The 21304-nt window shown below is 41.7% G+C and overlaps 1 protein-coding gene across 6 annotated transcripts in view; it reads left to right on the forward strand.

Moving 5' to 3' along the window:
• JMJD1C (jumonji domain containing 1C) overlaps positions 1-21304 on the forward strand; it is a 597281-nt gene that overhangs the window by 435431 nt on the left and 140546 nt on the right. For 5 of the 6 annotated variants that reach the window (XR_003857847.1, XM_029609729.1, XM_029609731.1 and 2 more), the window contains 3 exons: positions 19-1718; positions 16081-16253; positions 16862-19065. Coding sequence is in view for 5 of the 6 variants with exons in the window: in XM_029609729.1 (XP_029465589.1) it covers positions 19-1718; positions 16081-16253; positions 16862-19065 (4077 nt within the window). In the remaining variant the exon portion in view is untranslated. The remainder of the gene's footprint in view (positions 1-18; positions 1719-16080; positions 16254-16861; positions 19066-21304) is intronic. The other variant, XM_029609730.1, reaches the window with a different exon arrangement.

Below are 21304 nucleotides of genomic sequence, written 5' to 3' on the forward strand. Positions count from 1 at the left end.
CTCCTCTCTTCTTGTTAGCAGAAAATTTGAAAGCAAAGAATAAACATATTCTTAATAAAAGAAGAAAACCTGAAGAAGATGAAAAGAAATTAAGTCTGAAAAGGCTGCGGACAGACAATGTTTCAGACTACTCTGAGGGCAGTGACTCAGAAACTTTGAATAAAAGAATAAGTGATTCTTCCTTGCAGCAAAATTCAGAGAATGAGCTGAAGATTAAGCATACTTCAAAGATAAATGGCGAAGGAAAATCCCAGAATGGCAATGGGGCAGAGAATCAGACACTAATGGAAAGGAGGTCGCCCTGGGATGAAATACAGGAAGATGAAAAACATCAAGAGACAGAAAGTATGAAGTCAGCTGACTTAGTGATGCGAGAAGGAAAGCTTTCATTCCATCCAGCAGAACACCCTACCCTTCACAATCAGAATGCCAGTGATCCACTTGTTCAAGATTGCACTGTAGAGAAGACCAACACTATAGAAATGGTATCGAATGAGCAGTTTATTTCCAAGACTTCCACCCCAAAATATGTTGTTGACATTTCTAATGAAAACATTTGTGATAATGTGGTCCAGGAAAATACTGCAAATACTTTTGCTCTGCACACAGTTCATAAACTAGAGATGCCTAATAGTGACATAAAACGCTCATTTGGAAATGCTCATTTTTCAGAAGAAAGAAAGCAAGATCCAGCTCCTAACTGGAGCAGTAGTGTTGTCAGTAAAATGGATTTAACACAGTCTGGGTATATGAAAACAAATACCTCCATAAGTCAGACTCCAGTTACTGAGAGAGAAAAAGTTTACCAGGGTGGTCTCATGCCTGCATTAAGTGTGTCTTCCTTGACTGAAGAAAATAAACCACATCATATACAAACACCTTCCCCTGATATTCTAAAATTTAAACCAAACACCTCTGTGGGTGTTTCCAATAAAATCAAAACTAATTCCTGTTCTGATGCCATTAAGCCTAGACTTGCCCATTCCCCTGATTCCTTAATGTCTAAAGTTAATTACCACAACAACCAAGCTATTGGAACAGCAAGATCAGCAAGAATAGAATCAGATTTGCATAGGTCTAGTTTTCATCCAGTGACAGCTCGAGTGGGTGCTATAGAAAGTACAAAAAGTCCTCTTATCATAGACAAGAATGAACATTTCACAGTTTACAGGGATCCTGCTCTTGTTGGCCCTGAGACCAGAGCAAATCATATTTCACCCTACTTAAGTCAACATAATTTTGCTCTTCATTCCCCATCTCACAGAACATGTTTAACCCCCAACACACATCATCCTGCACTAACTGCCAATCCTCACTTGCTATCTGGGTCCCCAAACCAAGCCTCAATATCTATTAATGCACATGCTCTTGGTAGTGCACCACATCATTCAGTCCATCACCCTCACTTACTCCCTGCAGTGTTACCTGGAGTTCCTACAGCCTCTTTACTTGGTGGTCACCCACGACTAGAGACTGCTCATGCCAGCAGCCTAAGCCACTTGGCATTAGCCCATCAGCAGCAACAGCAAATGCTCCAGCATCAGTCTCCCCATCTTCTTGGACAGCCTCATCCTTCTGCTTCATATAACCAGCTTGGACTTTATCCAATAATTTGGCAGTATCCAAATGGAACACATACTTACTCAGGACTTGGACTTCCCTCATCTAAATGGGTCCATCCAGAAAATCATGTGACTTCAGAGGTTTCCTTGAGAAGGGTAAGTTTGTTTGCCTGACCTATAGAATTGTGCACAGGCTGTATCATTGGGAAATAGTTTGTATTTGTTAGTGCTAGACTTCATGGAGCTTGAAGGAGTAGTCTGGTGTAAGCTAGTTACCAGCTCACAGGAATTGAGGAATGGATGCAGTACTCTATTATGTAGTTCTACCTGATTTTCACCTAACCTTTTGTCCTTGTTCTCATGTTTTCTTACACATCTGGGGCATTCATTAAAATCTTTAACTGTACATTATGTTGTGAGGGGATAAGCGGGTATTATACCAGGACTTTAAAGTCACTTGCCTAGAAGACAACTGCGAAATATGAGTTATCATTGCTCAGTTTTATTACTAATTACATTTGAAACAAACTATAACAGCATCCACATATGCATTCTTTTTGCAGTTACACAGGGAGATCCAGCATTCTTGAAAAATGCAACATAGTCCAAGAGACCTCCTTACAGGGGACTCTGTTTTGATGATATGAGCAGACTGACTTTTCTTAGGGGCCCTTCCCTTTCTTACAGTAAAGTAAATTGTTTTTTTTAGTAGATTTACCATACAGACCCCTTGAGTGAATCAACAGTTTCCCTATGTCATCACATTGTCCATTGTTTTTACCTTAAAGGGATTGCTCATTTACAAATCTTTGAGTGAATTACCTATTCAGAGCTCTGTTTCCTAGGCCAGAGCTTCTCAACCTTTTTATATCGGGGCACACTTTCAAGTTTGCTTGATCCTCGTAGCGCACCTGTTGATTACTGGTCAAGTAACTGTGAAAATCCCAGGAGATGTACTTTTAACTAAATTGAACCGCACTACCTTCCCTCCCCAAGGGCCAACCCAAACAGCACTCTTTTTTTTTTTTTCCTCTAAGCCCAATCCCCATCAAGATCCAATCCCAATCTCCTCCCCAATGCCCAGTGTTCCCTTAAAGGGTTGGTTTGTTGTATGCAAACATTTTTGATTACATTACCCTGTGAACATGGCTTTTTGAAGCAAAAAGCCTATCAATTATATGCTCACAGCAACCCAGTCTATCACTTGCTTAAAATAATTGCCTAACATATATACTAACATCAGTGAAAATGTGGTATAAAAAAATATTTTCAACAACATTCAAAGTTTTCGAAATGCAGATGAAATTAGTAACAAGCAAACTTTTGTTAAAATAGAAATGAAGAGATGACCATAATGCAGTAAATGCCAGTGATAAGTACCATCATTTTCACAGCAAGAATTAGTTACACAAGACAGACCCTCTCCAAAGCAAAATAGGCCATAAAATATAAAAAGAAATGGCCAACAAAAACTGAACTAGAAACCATAAGCCTGACTGTATTATAAGTGCAACAATGGCAAAACAGAAACATTATCATTCCTAAAATCAAACCGCCTAATATGTCCCCAACAGACAAGCGTAACCTACACACACAGTTTATATTGTAATGAATTGTTACCGTACTATGATGGCACATGATTAATTTGCGTGCCTTGCTGTAAACCGTTGTGATGGTTATCTAACTTAACGACGACGGTATAAAAGAGTTTTTAAATAAAATAAATAAATAAAACATCGAGCAATAAAATAGACATAAAATATTCATAATATTAAAATCAAGCTAAGTTAAAACAGATGACAAAATATCCAGTAATTATACAAAACTTTTTTTTACAAATTCCCCAGAACACCAATAAAATATTTCAAAACAGTGGAAACATCAAACACCACCCAATAATTAAAATAAAAAGGATTTTAAAAACACCTGCTTTTCCATACCTGGGACCATTTATTTCCAGTTACCCTGAGATTGTCATGAATTGAAGGAGGGAGGACCGCACAAACTTTATCTTCTTACTCTCTCACATACACACAATAACACATTCAATCTCTCACATACTCTGTCTCATATACCTGCTTATGCTCTCTCACACACACTCCCTCTCTCTCACACATACACAGGCTTTCTCTCCCTTACAGACACATTGTGTGTGTGCCTGTGAGAGCCTTTGTGACACACATGCTTTCACAGGCAGGCATTCATACAAGTAGACACCCAATCTCTCTTTCTCGCAGGCACACACGCAAACAGGCTCCCAATCTTTTTCTCGCAGGCACACTAACAAGCAGACTCCCAATCCCGCTCTCGCTCTCTTACACACACAAGCAGGATCCCAATCTCTTTTGCACTCTCCCGGACCTGCTGGGCCTCTTTGGCTGCGAGTGGGTGGGTTCTTCTCTCAGCCTCTCCAGATCTTTTCTTTTTCTTCAGCCTTGAGTTTGTGGGCTCTGCTCAATGGTGCCTCTGGAGCTTTTTTTTTCTTTCTTCAGCCATGGGCGGGATGGGATTAGGGGCAGCAGCAGGAGTCGTGTTTAGCCAAACGTCATCTGCTGCCGCCGGGCTGGTCTCGTGATAAGAGCTGCGAGACTGGCCCTGCAGCAGCAAGAGATAACGTTTAATTAAACAAGACTGCTGCTGCTAGGGGGAGGGGAGTTAGGGATTTGTCACTGCTGATTGGATCGGACAGGGGTTTGGTTTATCCCTGCCTGATCCAATGTTTAAATTTGAGGTGGCATTTGCTACCCTGTACCAATATCTATGGGTTAGAGTAACACCAGGCACACCAATGTGCTGCGGCACAGTGGTTGAGAAGCTCTGCCCTAGGCATTCATACTGTATATTCAAATTCATGAAGTTGCTGCATCTTATATTTTTACATAGTTCAACTATTGTTATCTGAGGCTTAATAACCTCATAGGCATCAGTGTCATGTGTAACTGCTTATTGGTACATAAGAAAGAGACAGCAGATATAGGCTGCCAAGTCCATATTCTGCCCACCAATTCCAGGTTTTCCAGTCGATAAGGATCCTTTGTCCAATGCTGTCTTCAGATCTGATTCAGATCTTTTCCCTTCCTAGCCACTATACTTCTTTGTTTTTGTTTTGAAGAAATACTTTTGTAATGCTTCTGATTAACCTCCAATCTCCTCATGTTGTTCTAAAACTTTCTTTGAAAAAATGCTTGCCACTTGATTTCTATGAAAACAAGGCTGTGTGCATGTATATACAATTGTGTGCAAACGTTTAGGCACCCTGGTCAAATTATATGTTTTAGCGAATCTCTAAATGAACAGAAATTGATACAACCTCTACATGGTACATAATTAAGCCAGTAACTCTTTCATAGAAAACACTTTAGCTGTATTAAATCTTCTCTCCAAATGCAAACAGATGTATTCACCTTGTATTAACAGTGCTTTAATAAATGCAAGTGATAAAATAGTGATGAGAATTCAGATATATGAGCTTCAAGCTTACAGTAAAGATTTTTAAACAGTACTAAACAGTATATTGTAACATTTTCTGAAAACATTGCCTATATTGTTTCTGTTTAAAGCAAAGTAAAGCATCTTGCAATATGAAGTTATTGACATGCTCATTTAGCCGTTAGCTTAATTGATTAGTGGTGGCATAGTGGGTTGTGGCAGGACAGCAGCCTTTTGATGTAAGCTAAATATCAATATATCAATTGAACATTTATTGAGGAAAAACTGAGATTTTATGCAGGCCATCATTTTTCCAAATTATACAGTTATATTGAAATTATTTCTGTTATGTCCATTCATTTTACAGAGTTTTATTTTGTATATCTAATCCAAAAGCCATTTCAAAGCTCATTTTGTTAGATTTGTGTACTGGCAGGTTTGATGCAAATATGGATAAAGCAGGCAAAAAGAATTTGAAAAGAAGCTTGCTGTAGAGGCACAAACTAAAAATGTTTTCAAATACATCTGAAGCAGAAAGTCTGAGGGAGTCAGTTGGATCAGTAGAAGATCAAAGAGCAAAAGTGGCACTCCACTTCTTTTGGGAAGATGAGGTCATAGTGGAAAAACTAAATTCTTTGCTTCGATGTTTACTGAGGAGGATGTTGGGGAGATATCTATGTTGGAAACAGAATTTAAAGGTGACAATTTAGAGGAATTCAATCAAACCACAATAAACATAGAAGATGTAATAGGGCACATTGACAAACTAAAGAGTAGCAAATCACCTGGACCAGATGGTGTACACCACAGAGTTCTGAAAAATGAAATTGCAGACCTATTAATTTTTTAGCATGTCATTAAAATGATCTCTTGCACCTGTAGCTGAAGATTGGATCCTAGCCAATGTAATGCAGATCTTAAAAAAAAAAGGCTCCAGGATGATCCAGAAAACTATAGACTGATGAGCCTGATGTCAATGCTAGGAAAAATGGTAAAATTTCTGAAGAAGAAAATTACTGGACAGACATGATTTAATGGGACAGAAGCAAACTCAGATGGTGAGGAGGCCAAACCATCAGTATAAATTCACAATGAAAGAGGAATGGTCAACAATTGTGATGTCTACAAATCTTAGAACATTTAGTGAGAATTTTTTTTATAATGTGTCAAATGACAGTGGTACTCCAGTCCAAATTAGCAGTCCCCTGATATGGACTGTGTCAGGAGACTGCAGATTTGGACTGCAGTATCTGTCGTTTGACAATTATAAAAATTTAATAAATTCTCTCATTGAATGCTCTAAGATTTGTGGACATCACAATTGTTGACCATTCCCCTCTAATTGTAGATTAAGGGGACAGAGCCAACATGGATTTTCCCAAGGGAAGTCTTGCCTCACCACCCATCTACAGCATTTTTTTGAAGGCTTAATAAACTTATGGATAATGGTGTGCTGGTAGACATAATGTGTCTAGATTTTCAGATGGCATTTGACAAAGTCCCTCATGAGAGACTCCTAGAAAATTTTAAAAGTCAAGGGATAGGAGGTAATTGTGGATTGTGAACTGGTTAAAAGACAAAAACAGTAGGACTAAATGGTCTGTTTTCTTAGTGGAGGAAGGTAAATAACTGAATGCCCCAGTGATCTATACTGGGGCCATTGCTTTTTAACATATTTATAAATGATATGGAAAAGGGAACAAGTGAGGTGATCAATTCCTGCAGAAGGTCCTCTAGAGACTGGGCATCCAATGGCAGATGAAATTTAATGTGAACAAGTGCAAAGTGATGCATATAGGGAAAACATAATCCAAACTGTAGTGTTATGATGATAGCCACCACCCAGGGCAATACTTAGTTCTCATAGGACAAGCAGGATGGTAGTCCTCACACATGGGTGATGTCAGTGGACGGGGCCCCGCTACGGAAAACTTTTCTGTCAAAGTTTCTATAAAGCTTTGACTGATGCTGGCACACTGAGTGCACTGAGCATGCTCAGCCTGCAATTATCCCTGTGACCACAGGTGTGTCCCCTCAGTCTTTTTTCCGCTCTGCAGTAAGCATAGCGGTTAGGAGCTCTGTGAGAAATTCTCACAACTTTTCTTCACGGAAACACTTAAACTTTTACTTCACAAACGCTTTTTTCCTGTGCGGGTCTCCCCTCGCGTACGTTTAATCGACGCTTGGAGAGTACTATGCCCTGTTTTTCGGTCGGTTCCTGTCACCTCACTATGGTTTCCCTGGTCTACCAACCGAATTGCGGCCTTCCCTCTCCCTATGTTTTCACAGTTAGCCCCACACAGCCTGCGAGTGTCCTCCTGTGACCCTCTGCCTGGTTATTAGCGCTAGTGGGATAGGGACTTCCACGGTTACCGTTGCCGCCAGGGCCCCCATATGAATTTATACCTCGGTACCTTTGCGCAGTCTATGCCTCCATCGCTACCGTCAGTACCCCCTTCCAGGCCGTCCTGCCTTTTTCGACACCCCTCCCCCGGCGGTCTGTCTATGCCATCGATCCCCGCATCGATTTTTTTCAGTGCCATCAATCCATGGTGCTGATTTTTCCGTTGGTGTCATCGATGCACACCTCTGTGTCGTTGATGCCATTGTCAATGCCGTCGTCGTCTATGCAATGCCCGGGTGTGTCGTGGCCAGGCCACCGATGCCGTCGACGCCCACATCGTTTCCATTGGTGTCCTCTTCGTTCCTATCGATGCGACCATCGATTCCGTCGAGTCCGGTATCAATTTCCTGATGCCATCGATGTCTATTCAATCCTTCAGTGCCACATCGTTGCCATCGATACCTGTACTGATGCCGTCTGTGCCTCCGTCATTGTTTTCGTTGCTCTGGCCGGGCCATCGACATTTTTTCATATATATTTTTGACGATACCCTCGAGGCCGCTCCATGCCACCATCGATCCTGTCAATACTGACATAGCACCTACACGCAATGCCCTCGCCTAAACACAGTGCTCCATGCTTTGGGGTTTTTTACTAAAGCTCCGTATCAGCCTACGACACTACATAGTGCCAGGAGCAGTGCAGGCATGCTGACAGTCCGTCATCATTCGCTATCCAGGACAGTGAGGGTGTCCACCTCTGCGCTGGGGAAAGACCGGGCCGAGCACCGTGGCACTCACTGTGACCGGCACTGTGACCGTCCGCCACCGACACCATCCAGCACATCGGTGCTATCCTACTCTGTGCTGGAGAATGCCCGGGCCGAGCAACATTGCTACTGCCACCGCCACTGTTCCACACAACGCTGGCAGTCCTCCGTGCTCCAGAATGACTGGACCGAGTTCCACGGAATCCTCACTGGTGTCATGATACATCGAGCCGCTGCAAAGAGGGCTGGGTTCATGAGTCATAATGGCTCCCCTGTACCCGAGGCGTTCCTCACCGACACCGGTGCAAGGTTCTGACCCTCCACAAATTACTGTGGTTGCACCAGACACGCCCAGCCTGTCTCCTCTGTACCTGCGCTACAATACCAGGTTACAGAGTTGAGTCGGACGTGTACGTCCTTCAGGCTATCCCTCGATGACTCCTGAAATCCATGGAACAATCAATCTTCGCCGGCTCGTCGTCCTGCGATGCACGACGGATGGTAAGTACTCTAATCTTGCTTCAGCAACAATCCCTTTGAGACCTGTTCTCTAAATCGGGCCATATGGTTCGAAAGTTTCTAAGTCATCTGGCTTTCTAAGAACCGTATTAGTGTCACATATCGCTATTGCCAGTTATGTCGGACCCAATACCAAGAAAACCTCTCTACCAATCATTTGGAATTACCTCAGACATCCTCCCATTGTTAGCAACGGGACTCTGTACTGATTAATACTCTGGTTTCTAATTAAGGACCGAAATTCCAGATGCATTCGCTGATCTGCTAAACACGAGATTCAGCAAACACAGTCTCCATTGCAAGTCCACCTCGAGACCTGGTGACAGGTCTAGACATTTTCTTGTATAGCACACAGAAATGCGGGTACGACTTTTACCGCTCACGCTCCCGTGGGAGATTACATGATATCCTGATTACGTCAGCCCCGCCAGTTGGACACCTCCTGGTCTCTCAACTTGCCGGATATCAGAGCGGCCACCCCACTTTGTACCAAGGTTCAGGGTACAGTCCCCCGGACGCTACAAAGCGCAGAGGGGGGGTGGGGGAGTTTTAATTTCACTATTCTTTCTTTCAACAGAAAGTAGTTACTCTCCGCCCATCCTGGACCTCAGAAATATCAACTTTCTTCAGAAGGTGCAGGTAAAATGGTATCTCTCATCACCATGCTTCCATACCGCAGTAAGTAGGTTGCCTCTCTCCTCTATTCTTTCTGTGTGCTTCATGGTGAGTCAAAATATTACAATCCCAAGCTCTGCCAGTTGCACCAGCTTCGGTAACTTGGGTATTTCATTAAATCACTAGCACTGACTGCTGTTTCTCTACGGAGTAAAACATCATTCACGCTTTTCCTTGCATGGACAGCTGCATAACAACAGTCAACCCAAGCAAGGAGCTCTACCTTCTTCATGTCTCACTATAAATCTATTACCTGGGATTGCTGTTCACTACCATAAATCCCATATAGCACACTTCTGGACACCACAATCACAACGAACTTCCTGTCCAACAACTGCACAGACATTCTGACAAATTCCTATACGTCTCTACGCGCATACACCATAACCTCAGCCCCTCACGTCTTTCATTGTTGGGCCACGGCATTTTTTCACCATGCATTTACTTATAGGTCCCAAATAATTGCTATGAGTAAGATTCAGTGAAATTCAATTATCAGTGGACCTAAGCTGTTCAACCACTATCGTCCCTGATCCATATTGCAGATCTAGAGCCAAAACCTAGACTGGTCCTGCTCATACTCGCATTTACTCAGGGTTGCAGAGTTCGAACTAACATCTTCTCAACCCAATATGCGTCTCTTCCGCTCAATGCAGAGTTTCACATTAACGTCCTGGAGCTTTGAGCCATGAGTTATGCCTTTATGCCTTACAATACTGCCTATGCAGCAAACCTTTGTGCTGCATAGGCAGCATAGTGACATTGTGGTATTTCCAACACACAAGCACGCACAACCTCTTAGCTGCTGTGCTAGGAAGTTGTGCAGCTCTACTCTTGGCCCTTGCACACTCCATGCATCCCTGGGCCACTTATCTAACAGACTTACTGAACGCACTAGCAGACCTTCTCCACATAAGTTTCCATCCTCTTGGATGGTCGTGGATTAGATGTGTAGCGAGGAATATCTTCTAGCGCTGAGGTCAGCCGAACTTGCCCTCTGCATCTGAATCAAACCATATGGTGGACAGATTCTACTCCCTAACATGTCTCCAATGCGTTTCCATGGATGCCTTTGCTGCAACAAAGGCTTCTTATATGTGTCTTTCAATGCCTCTCTTAGCCAGCATCCTTATTATGCTGCGCCGATATGGGGTTCACTGTTCTCAGACCCACGTCCTGGCCGAGACCAGTATGCTTTCCCATACTTCTCAATCTATCACACCAGTAACCAATTCGCCTTCTCATAGGTCAGTCTCATATCATGAACTCACTGATGTTCTCAGGTACTGGTAGCGTCTCAAAAACCTTCTACACAAAAATCTTACCATTCAAAATGGCATGATTTACCACGTGTCGTAGAAAAAAAAAAAGGGGGGGGGGGTTTACCCCCTTTATTTTACACCACTCCTTTCTCTTACTCCCTCGGATTCTGCTCCCCAGACATCCTCTGCATGGGTATGCCTCGATTCCAATTGGCGTACCACTTGGGAGTGGGGATGCCCAATTAACGGTTCAACCCCTTCCGAGTCAGCTTACCATGGGTTATCCACTGATTAAGACGCCTCTATTTTTACTGGTTACGGAATGGAGCCTGTATATTAGTGCTTACAAGACTCATGCGTTCCCCGTTCGAGCCTTGCCATTCCTCTCACGTAACAGTCTGCAATGGGAAATTCTTTCCCTCGTAGTCATCACTTCTACCAACAGGGTCAGTGAGTTCCACACCTTGTTACATACTCACCCGACCCTCCGTTCCTCTGTGACAGAGTGGTTTTACATACTCAACCACATGTCGTTCTTATGGTAGAGGCAGCATCTCAACTTACTCAGAATATACTCTGCCCACTTTTTCCCTACAACTCTCTCTCACCAGAGTGAGAGGGTTTTCCACTCCTTGGACTGTAAAAGTGCACTTGCATTCTATCCAGACCGCACTACACTCCATAGGACTTACACCTAACTCTTTCCTCCTGTGGAAAAAGCCAAGCTGCGAGTTCCAGTGGGCAAACAGACCTATTCCTCCTAATTGACGGTCTGTATCACTTTTTCCCACTAACAAGCAGGCATTTCACTACAACACTGAGTGTAACCACACTCTGTTAGGGCCATACCAGCCTCAATAACTCACCTTCGGCCAGTGCCGCTTGTACATATTTGTAAGGCTGCGACCTGGAGCTCTCTCCATACCTTCGCAGCCCATTATTGCTTAGATAAAACTGGCCGGCATGCTTCCATGTTTGGACAGTCCTTCTACTCCTCTTCTGTTCGGTTTAACTACCCAACATCCTTCCACCAACCCGTTACGGGTTTCAGGATGCCCTCCTTACTAAATTCCACCCCCGACGTTGCGCCTTTTGCACGTCTTGGGTGCATTGGGTACACTCTCAGGCATCCTCAGCTCGGTACTCACCCATATGTGAGGACTACCATCTTGCTTGTCCTGTGAGAAAGCAAGTGTTGCTTACCTGTAACAGGTGTTCTCACAGGACAGCAGGATGTTAGTCCTCACGAAACCCACCCACCACCCCACAGAGTTGGGTCTACTTACGTTTTATTATTTTAGTTTCGCTTGCGCTTTTTGCTATAAGACGAGACTGAGGGGAGACACCTGTGGTTACATGGATAATTGCAGGCTGAGCATGCTCAGTGCACTCAGTGTGCCAACATCAGTCGAAGCTTTATAGAAACTTTGACAGAAAAGTTTTCCGTAGCGGGGCTCCGTCCACTGACGTCACCCATATGTGAGGACTAACATCCTGCTGTCCTGTGAGAACACCTGTTACAGGTAAGCAACACTTGCTAAATCTTCAACTCACTGTGCAACAGTGATGGTCAATAAAGCAACAGTGGGAGTTATTTACTAAGCCTCGATTTCTTCTTGTGGGAGAGGTGAAATACCATGGAGTGGCGGTATTCCCATGAAAATTTGCTCCTCCCTGGGAAAATATTGCAGAAATATGGCATTTTTCTCACAGGAAAAACTGAGAAAAAATGAAGCGGCAGGGCCCTAAAAAAACAGCAACCCACTTTGCACGGAGCTGTCTTCGATTTAAAAGACCCCAAAATTCCCCTTATCCCCCTCGCACCATGAAGTGTAGAAACCTTCCCCCCCCCCCCCCCCCCAATCCCCGGAGTCTAGTCAGATCCTGCTGCTTTTTGAGGTGTTGTAGGCCCAAAAAGTTAAAAACAAAACCTAAAAGTCATGTTATAATGCCCCACCTCTCCCCTTTGTTTAAAATACCCCCCAGCAGCAAACATTCTCCCCCTGCCATACCCAAAATACAACATAATCTTTGGGGTCCAGTGATGAGGGCAAGGACTGGTCCTGCCATTTTCCAAAATGGCATCAATTGGGCCTGGTGCTAGGGGGTGCTCTGGGCTACCACAAACGATTCTCCTAAAGATATGAGGAGTTCTGGGGGCCTCCCATTGACCATCAAGACTTATTTTAGATGCAGAGGAGAGTGGTGGGAGGCCCCACTAGACCTTATAGATTGTTGCATTTTGGAGTAGAGGAGAGCATCTGCTGCTGGGAGGAGGAGTTTTGATGGTGGGTATTTTATACAAAGGGGATTTGGTAAGGTGGTGGGACATTACTGCACAACTTTTAGTTTATTTTTTTTCGGGGGGGGGGGCGGCGGTTTACTTTTTGGGCCCTCACCACCTCAAGAGATGGGGGTCTAGCTAGACTCCAAGGACATTTCTACACTTTACATGGGGGACGGGATATTTGATCCTCAGTGGTCTTAAATAGCGTTCTGGAGACATCGGGATGCGCGTTGGCAATCCTGATGTCTCCGGGAATTTTTAACTACCCCTCCTTCAAATGCGTTAAAATAACGTGGCTGAATTTTTTCTAAGTCAGCCACATTATTTTTATTTGCAATGGATTAACTATGTATTAGCTGCTTTGCCATACATATTGCCATGTATGGCTATATTGTATTATAAATGCTGTTTAACATGAGCTTATAGCCTTATAATATACCCCAGTGTTAAGTATATGTACTTTGGTGGTGGGGGTGAAAAGGTTGGATTCAGATGACAACCAACATGGACTCTGATTTTTATGGTCTGGGGGTACTGATAAGCAGATATAAGGGAAAAAGCACAGTACTGCTTCTACTGCCAAGTCCATATGCAAAGCACATCAAGCAACAATGTCTGAATTTTCAAAAAGGATCATCACCTAGTAAAAGAGAAACATGGGAGTAACCTGCACATGCGGCAGATGCTATATTAAGAAGTTTTCTGGGCAGACTGGATGGACTGCTTGGACAGGTGCTTTTCGGTATATTTATAAATGATTTGGAAAGGAAAAGACAAGTGTAATAAAATTTGCAGATCTTATAAAATTATACGGCCCTAATGCACGTGATACTGGCACATCGCGGTTTGATGAATGACCCAGAATGTTAGGAATTATTAGGAAGAGAATGGTGAATAAAACAGAAAATGTCTTAATGCCTCTGTATAGCTCCATGGTGAGACCACACCTTGAGTACTGTGTACAATTCTGGTCGCCACATCTAAAAAAAGATATAGTTGCACTGGAGAAGGTACAGAGAAGGGTGACCAAAATGATAAAGGGGAGGAAAGGCTAAAGAGATTAGGGCTTTTCAGCTTGGCGAAGACACTGCTGAGAGGGAGATATCATAGAGGTATATAAAATCATGAGACGTCTAGAATGGGTAAATGTGAATTGGTTATTTACTCTTTCAGGTAATAGAAGGACTAAGTGGGGGGGGGGGGGGCACTCCATGAAATGAAGTTAGCAAGTAGCACATTTGAAACTAACCGGAGAAAATTATTTTTCACTGAATTAAGCTCTGGAATTTGTTGCCAGAGTATGTGGTTAGGGCAATTAATATAGCTGGGTTTATAAAAAGTTTGGGTAAGTTCTTGGCAGGGAAGTCCATTAACTGCTATCAATCAAGTTGACTTAGGGAATAGCCACTGCTATTACTGGCATTAGTAGTATGGGATCTACTTCATGTTTTGGGTACTTGCCAGATACTTGTAGCCTCAATTAGCCACTGTTGGAAAGAGGATGCTGGGCTTGATGGACCCTTGGTCTGACCCAGTATGGTGGCAACTTACCGTATTTTTCGCTCCATAAGACGCACTTCTTTTTCCCCAAAAGTGGGGGGAAAATGTCTGTGCGTCTTATGGAGCGAATATGAAAAGAGCAATGGACGGCCAGCACCATATTGTGCTCCTACCATGTGACAGGGGCCGACCAATGGCACTGGTAGCCCCTGTGACATAGTAAGGGCAAAGGCTATCTGCGCCATTTTGAATACTGGCAGCCAACAGCCCGAGTGCAGGAGATAGCTCCGGATCCCCACTGGACCACCAGGGACTTTTGGCAAGTCTTGGGGAGGGGGGGGGGGGGTTGTAGTTAATTAAATTTAAAGGGTTGAGATGGGGACAAAAAAAAAATTTTATGCCCTACCCTAATTTGCTCCATAAGACGCACAGATGCTGCTCTGAATCCTAGGTGCGTCTTATGGTCAGGTGCGTCTTATGGTCAGGTGCGTCTTATGGATCGAAAAATACGGTATGTTCTTATGACCATTTTGGTCCTTTTCTGTCATTACTATGTTACTATATGTCATGAGAATAAAACCTTTATTGCTCCATTGTGCAACTGCACCTAGGAGGAGTACTATGTGCTGTTCTGGTCGCCTTGTCTCATAAAAGATATAGTGGAACTGGAAAGGGTGCAGAGAAAGGTGACCAAAATGATAAAGGGAATGGAACTACTTCCCTATGAAGAGAAGTTAGAGAGGTTAGGCCTTTTCAGCTTGCAGAAAAGACAACTGATCAGTGGTAATATAAAGGTCTATAAAATCATGTTGAGTGGAAAGGGTAAATGCAGATTATTTAAGTTTTTAAAAAACTAAAAAAAAAAAACCCCCAAAACTAGGGTACGCACCATGAAGTTACTAAAACAGATCAGAGGAAAACATGTCCAATTAAGCTTAAGAATTCATTGCCAGGGGATATGGTAAAGGCAGTTGTCATAGCTGGGTTTTAAAAAAGGTTTGGACGTTCCTGGAGATAAAATCCATAAAGTTATTAACCAGGTACATTTGGGGAAAGCCACTGCTTATCCTCGAGCATAAGCAGCGTGGAATTTATCTACTATTTGGGATCCTGGCAGGTACTTGTGGCTTGGATTGGCCACCTTTGGAATAAGAAACTGGGATTGATGGACCCTTGATCTGATCCAATATGGCATTTCTTTTGTTTTATTATGGCGATTTCTCTTGTGCTGTTACTGACAGGATGCATTCTGGTAGTCTTAGAACAATAGAAATGTTTTCTTGAACCTTACCATTTTTCCAACTTTTGCCATGTTCCCCCCCCTCCCCCAGTCTGATGGCTAATATGCTGATGTAACAACATTGTGCCAGAAAATATCTTAAAATTATATGGCTATCTAGCAGTTTCATTTGTTGAAATATTTGATATGGTATTTAAGCATTTATACAGCACCCCAAACCAGGTAACTTTTACAGCAGAGTATATGCAGATACAGTGAGTCATTTCCCCAAAAAGTTACATTCTAATTGGGTACATGAGATAATGGGAGATATGAACTTTGGATTTATGTGGATTAGAAATCTTTTTAAGTATGGAAAAGTAAAAAAAAACAAAACAAAACTCAGCATTTTGGAATGAAAGTGATCATTTCCAATATATAAAAGGCTTATGTCCTTTGGTTATAATGTTGTGAGATAAGACTGATCTTGACAGTGTTTTGCTTGTTGTAATAGAATGCTACCAGTCCTTGGTTACACCAACCCACCTCTGTGACCTCAGCTGACAGTCTTGGGTTATTGAATCACATTCCTGTGAGACCATCCAGTGCAGACCCTCATCGTCCGCTCAAGCTGCCATCACATTCTAGCCCACCATTGTCAAAATCTATAATAGATCACCACAAAGAGTAAGTTTCTGTTTTCAAATCAAAATCTATTTTAAGAAAAAAATGCAGTATGCAGTGTACTGAAAATATGAATCATCTGTTGCACTATGTTTATTTCTATTTGTGCATGTATGATCTTAATGATATAGAATAGAAATGCTCTGATTTTTGATTAGCAACAATTAATATTTAAAAAGGTAGAACTCCATCCATACATTTCCTGGAGGGAAGGAGTATAGCAGATTTATTTTTTTTAATTTTAATTAACATTCCCCATTTGGGTTCTAACAGTTGAGAAAAATCAAACCAGTTTATGATTGAATTAGGGGCTTGAGTATTTTTACACTGATTTTTCAGATTTTTATTTGGTTCATTCAGAAATAAGCTGGCAATACTATTCCTTGAAAACACCTAGATGGATTCTAGTATTCATGATTCAAAATTTCTCATCTCTAATGTGTAACAAAAAGTTGGACTATCAAATGTACACGGTCTGTGATGAAGAAAAGGCATTGCTTGTATTACTGAATATTTTTTGATGTGTGAGACTGGGATTTCAAATTGTAAAAAACAAAACTGTAATTCCAAAGTGAATACAATTCTGAATTAAAATTTTTTTTCTCATGCAGAGATTTGGAGAAAAAAGCTTATTTGGAGCCTCTACGTTCTATTACTCCAGCAACAGCTAAGACTGATATTGACCACAATCGAACTCAGACTGGAAAGGAAAGCCATTTGCACAGACATTATGTGGATCCAGTCGTGACTCATAGTAAATTGCAGAGACAACCTCAGGAGGCCGGAGAGAGACTGAACAAATACAAAGAAGAACACAGAAGAATTCTTCAGGAGAGTATTGAAGTCGCTCCCTTTACAGCAAAAATGAAGGCACTTGATTGTGAACGAGACAGCTATTCCAGAGTTGCACCATTACTGTCATCAAGCCCTAAAAGCCATGCTGTAAAACAGGACAAAGAAGCAGAGCGGTCTGTGTCTGAACTCTATAAAATGAAGCATTCAGTATCTCAGAGTTTGCCACAAAGTAATTATTTCACCACCTTGTCTAATAGTGTGGTGAATGAACCACCAAGGTCATATCCATCTAAGGAAGCTTCAAATATTTTTGCAGATAAACAAAGTACTAGTCCTTCAACAGCAACTAATCCCTCACCTCTCTCTTCATTTATTTCATCACTTTCAAAACCCCCACCTTTAATTAAGCACCAGCCAGAAGAAGGGACAGTAGGAAAGGCAACAGAACAGCTTTCCCAGCAAGTGGTATCTCATGCTGTAAATTCATTCAGAAATGACTGCAAGAGTCCATCCCAGTTGTTGATTTCACCTTCAAATGCACTTCGAAGTATGCCTGCCTTGCACAGAGCCCCAGTGTTTCACCCTCCAATTCATCACACCATGGACAGAAAGGAAGGTAGCTATAGTAACCTTTCACCGCCAACTCTAACTCCAGTACAACCAGTTAATGCAGGCATTAAAGCCCAAGAACTACAAAAACCCCCAACTCTAGTACCAGAACTGAAGGAAGCAAATACAACTTACAAGAAAAATTCTGAGCAAACAGTACTTGAAGTTTGGAAGCCAAATGATATCCATAATCAGGAGAAAACTGGATGGCATTTGGAGAAAAACAGTGGAAAACCACAGGCTGCCACAGCATCTGTCATTGTACGCCCTCCTTCTAGTACAAAATATGAAACAGTGCCAGTAAAACAGTCAGCTTCAAAAGCTCAGGTTGGTGAAAGAACTTCAACTGGGGCAAATCAAACAGATTGTCCTAAGCCAGCAGAAGCTAGAAGTCTGCCAAATGTGAGTTCAGACACTATTCACCTGCAAAATGAGAAGAACTCTCAAGCCATCTCACAGAGCAGCGTTCCCAGTTCTGTCACACTTGCTGCAAATATGATGTGCAATACCAAAACAGATGTGACCACATCAGCAGCCATAACTACTAGTGTTTCATGCTGCATTGGTTCAGAAGTGACTTATTCTTTATCTAACACTATTTTGGCCTGCACAGTTATTGAATCTGCTGCTTCAAGAACTGCAGGACAGGCAGGGGCACAAACTGAAGAATGTAGTGCCAGCACCAAGACTTTGGTTTCACCAGCCAGTAGCAAGACAGGAAGTGCTATTCAGCCCACTTCTGGATTCTCCAGCACAACTGATTTTATCCATTTGAAAAAGCACAAGGCAGCATTGGCTGCAGCTCAGTTTAAAAGTACTAATTCCAGTGAGACTGAGATTACTGCTGTAAAAAATCAGACATTCTCAGCTTCTGCTTCCCTAGATAATACTGAGGCCAGAAGTTCAGTAAACAAAGCAAACTCTGTAGGCAATGGGCAAACTTCCCAGACAAGTCAACCGAATTACCACACAAAACTGAAAAAGGCTTGGCTTACAAGACACTCGGAGGAAGATAAAAACACTAATAAAGCAGAAAATTCAGGGAATACCATAGCTGAAATTATTAAGCCATGTACTGTTAACCTGATAGCCTCTACTTCCAGTGAGATACAAAATAATGTTGACAGTAAAGTCCTGGAAGATAAGTTTGAAAATGACAACAAACTCACAAGGAGAAAAACAAAAAGGACTTATGAATCTGGCTCTGAAAGTGGGGATTCGGATGAGAGTGAGAGCAAGTCAGGCCAGAGAGCAAAACGTCAACCCAAGCCAACTTACAAAAAGAAACAGAATGATATGCAAAGAAGAAAGGGTGATGCAGACAAAGAGGAAGACATCAAACCCAATGGCATTCTTAGCAGAAGTGCAAAAGAAAAAAGTAAACTAAAATTACAGAGTAACAGTAACAGCAGTAAGTATATTAGTTTATCTGAGAAACATTTGACAGCTAAGAATAGTTTACTATTCACTGTCAAATTTTTTCTGTTTGAACTTAGGAGCTAGTTTCCAAGCTCTCTAGATAGATTCTTTATTAGTCTGTTTCAAAATACAATCTATAAATGAAGTGTTAATGAATTTCATATATCTGAGTGGTATGTATAACTTTCATTGTGCTCTAGTACCCCACAGCATATTTTAAAATGACTTCTTATGCAGTTAGAACACTGGTCTAAAAATATAAGTTCTTGAATCTGTCTTGTCTACTGTTGAACCTGTGTGACATTTTGCAGGTCACCTTATCTCGCAGTGACTCATGAGCCATTACCATTTAACACATTGGCTATATGTTTATTCTATAGTGCATTAGTTGGAAAGTGCATTGCAAGTCAATTTGAATGTTACTATCAAAATGCAAATTATAAAACATTTCTGATAAAACTGCACAATTAAGCTCTGGAATTTGTTGCCAGAGGATGTGGTTAGTGTAGCTGGGTTCAAAAAAGGTTTGGAGAAGTCCATTAACTGCTATTAATCAAGTTTACTTAGGGAATAGGCACTGCTATTAATTGCAGCAGTAGCATGGGATCTTCTTGGTGTTTGGGTAATTGCCAGGTTCTTGTGGCCTGGTTTGGCCTCTGTTGGAAACAGGATGCTAGGCTTGATGGACCCCTGGTCTGACCCAGCATGTTAATTTCTTATGTTCTTATTCCTGCCTTTTTAAGTTGGCATTATCCAGAAGACATGAGCTTTTTACTTTTATTTTGTGTAGAAACTGTAAATAAAAATCATTTGTGTACATGCAGAAGGAGCTACTAAAAATATTGTTGAATATTTCAGAATGCTGGTTGAGGTATGTACATTAGTTTTTCTTTATGAAGAAAATGCAGTATATAATAAACTAAAAATGTGTGTATAGCGAATCAGTTTTGCCAGGGCAAATATTTTTCTCTCAGTTAGTGGAAGTGCTTGTTGGGGGGGGGGGGTTTGCATGTCAAACAGAGCCAGAGCTAGTTCATATCCCATACAGAAATTGGGGCTTTTTGCTTAGATTTTTGACAAAAATCCAGATTCTCGGTCACAAGCAGGACTAAATTAGCCAAATAAATGACGTGTGGGTGACACCATCTAACTGTGCCAAACACATCCATCTTGACTAGCTCAGTACGTTTTACTGAGCATGTGCAGTGGTTCCTCTGTGTGCTGCATTGAGTATTTCAGTTTGATTTTGTCCAAGCTTTGGCACGGACATGTGACACTCTAGTTTTTATTTATTTAAAATTGTTTACATACCATCTTTACAACAAATGTTGGTCAAAACGGTTTACAAAATAAAATATACATAATCTACATAAGTCTGTCACATCAAGAAAAACTAAAACATAAAATAAAAGTGAAAGGACAATCTTGATAAGGCAGACAAAAGCGAGAAATGCCGGTTTGTCGCCGGTAGCGTGTGCCTGGGGTAATTTTTAAGGTGAATTAAAGAAGGGGAGGATGAACCAAATGCAATAGAAAATAAATGTTTTTACACTTTTCTTAAATTCTTTATGGTTAGAAATCTGCCTTAAATAGTCTGGAATAGAGTTCCCAAGTAAGGGACCTGCTATTGAAAAAGCATATCTTCTAGTTATGACAAGCCTTGCAAGATGGACAGTGGGGACTTCAAGTAGATTTTTGTTTATAGACCTTAAATGTCTATTAGGCTGGTAAATGCGGAGGGAACTGCAAAACCAGATGGAGGAATCATTATATATTAAGTTGTGTATAATGGAAAGAATTTTATATTGAATTCTGAAGTAAACAGGAAGCCAATGTGAAGATTGCAAAACTGGGGAAATGTTATCTTTTCTGGACATGCCTGTTAATATGCGAGCTGCTATGTTTTGAATTAATTGTTTTGTGCAAAGAGCGCTGTTATGCAGACCGAGGTAAAGGGCATTACAGTAGTCTAACCCGGAGAAGATGAGGGATTGTAAAACAGTATGGAAATCATCTAGAGTAAAGGACGGAGATGTTTTAACATGTGGAGTTTGTAAAATTAGAAATATGATTGGACATAGATTGGAGTCTATAATAACCACAATAATATTAACAGTTAATTATCAGTGTGCAACGAGCCACACTATCTCGCCTGATGGCGGTAGAATGTTGCAGTAGAATGTGTTAAACATTCTACCGCCATCAGGCGGTAGAATGTGTTAAACCTTAAA

This window comes from Rhinatrema bivittatum, chromosome 7 (assembly GCF_901001135.1).
Source record: "Rhinatrema bivittatum chromosome 7, aRhiBiv1.1, whole genome shotgun sequence".
Classification (NCBI taxonomy): Eukaryota; Metazoa; Chordata; class Amphibia; order Gymnophiona; family Rhinatrematidae; genus Rhinatrema; species Rhinatrema bivittatum.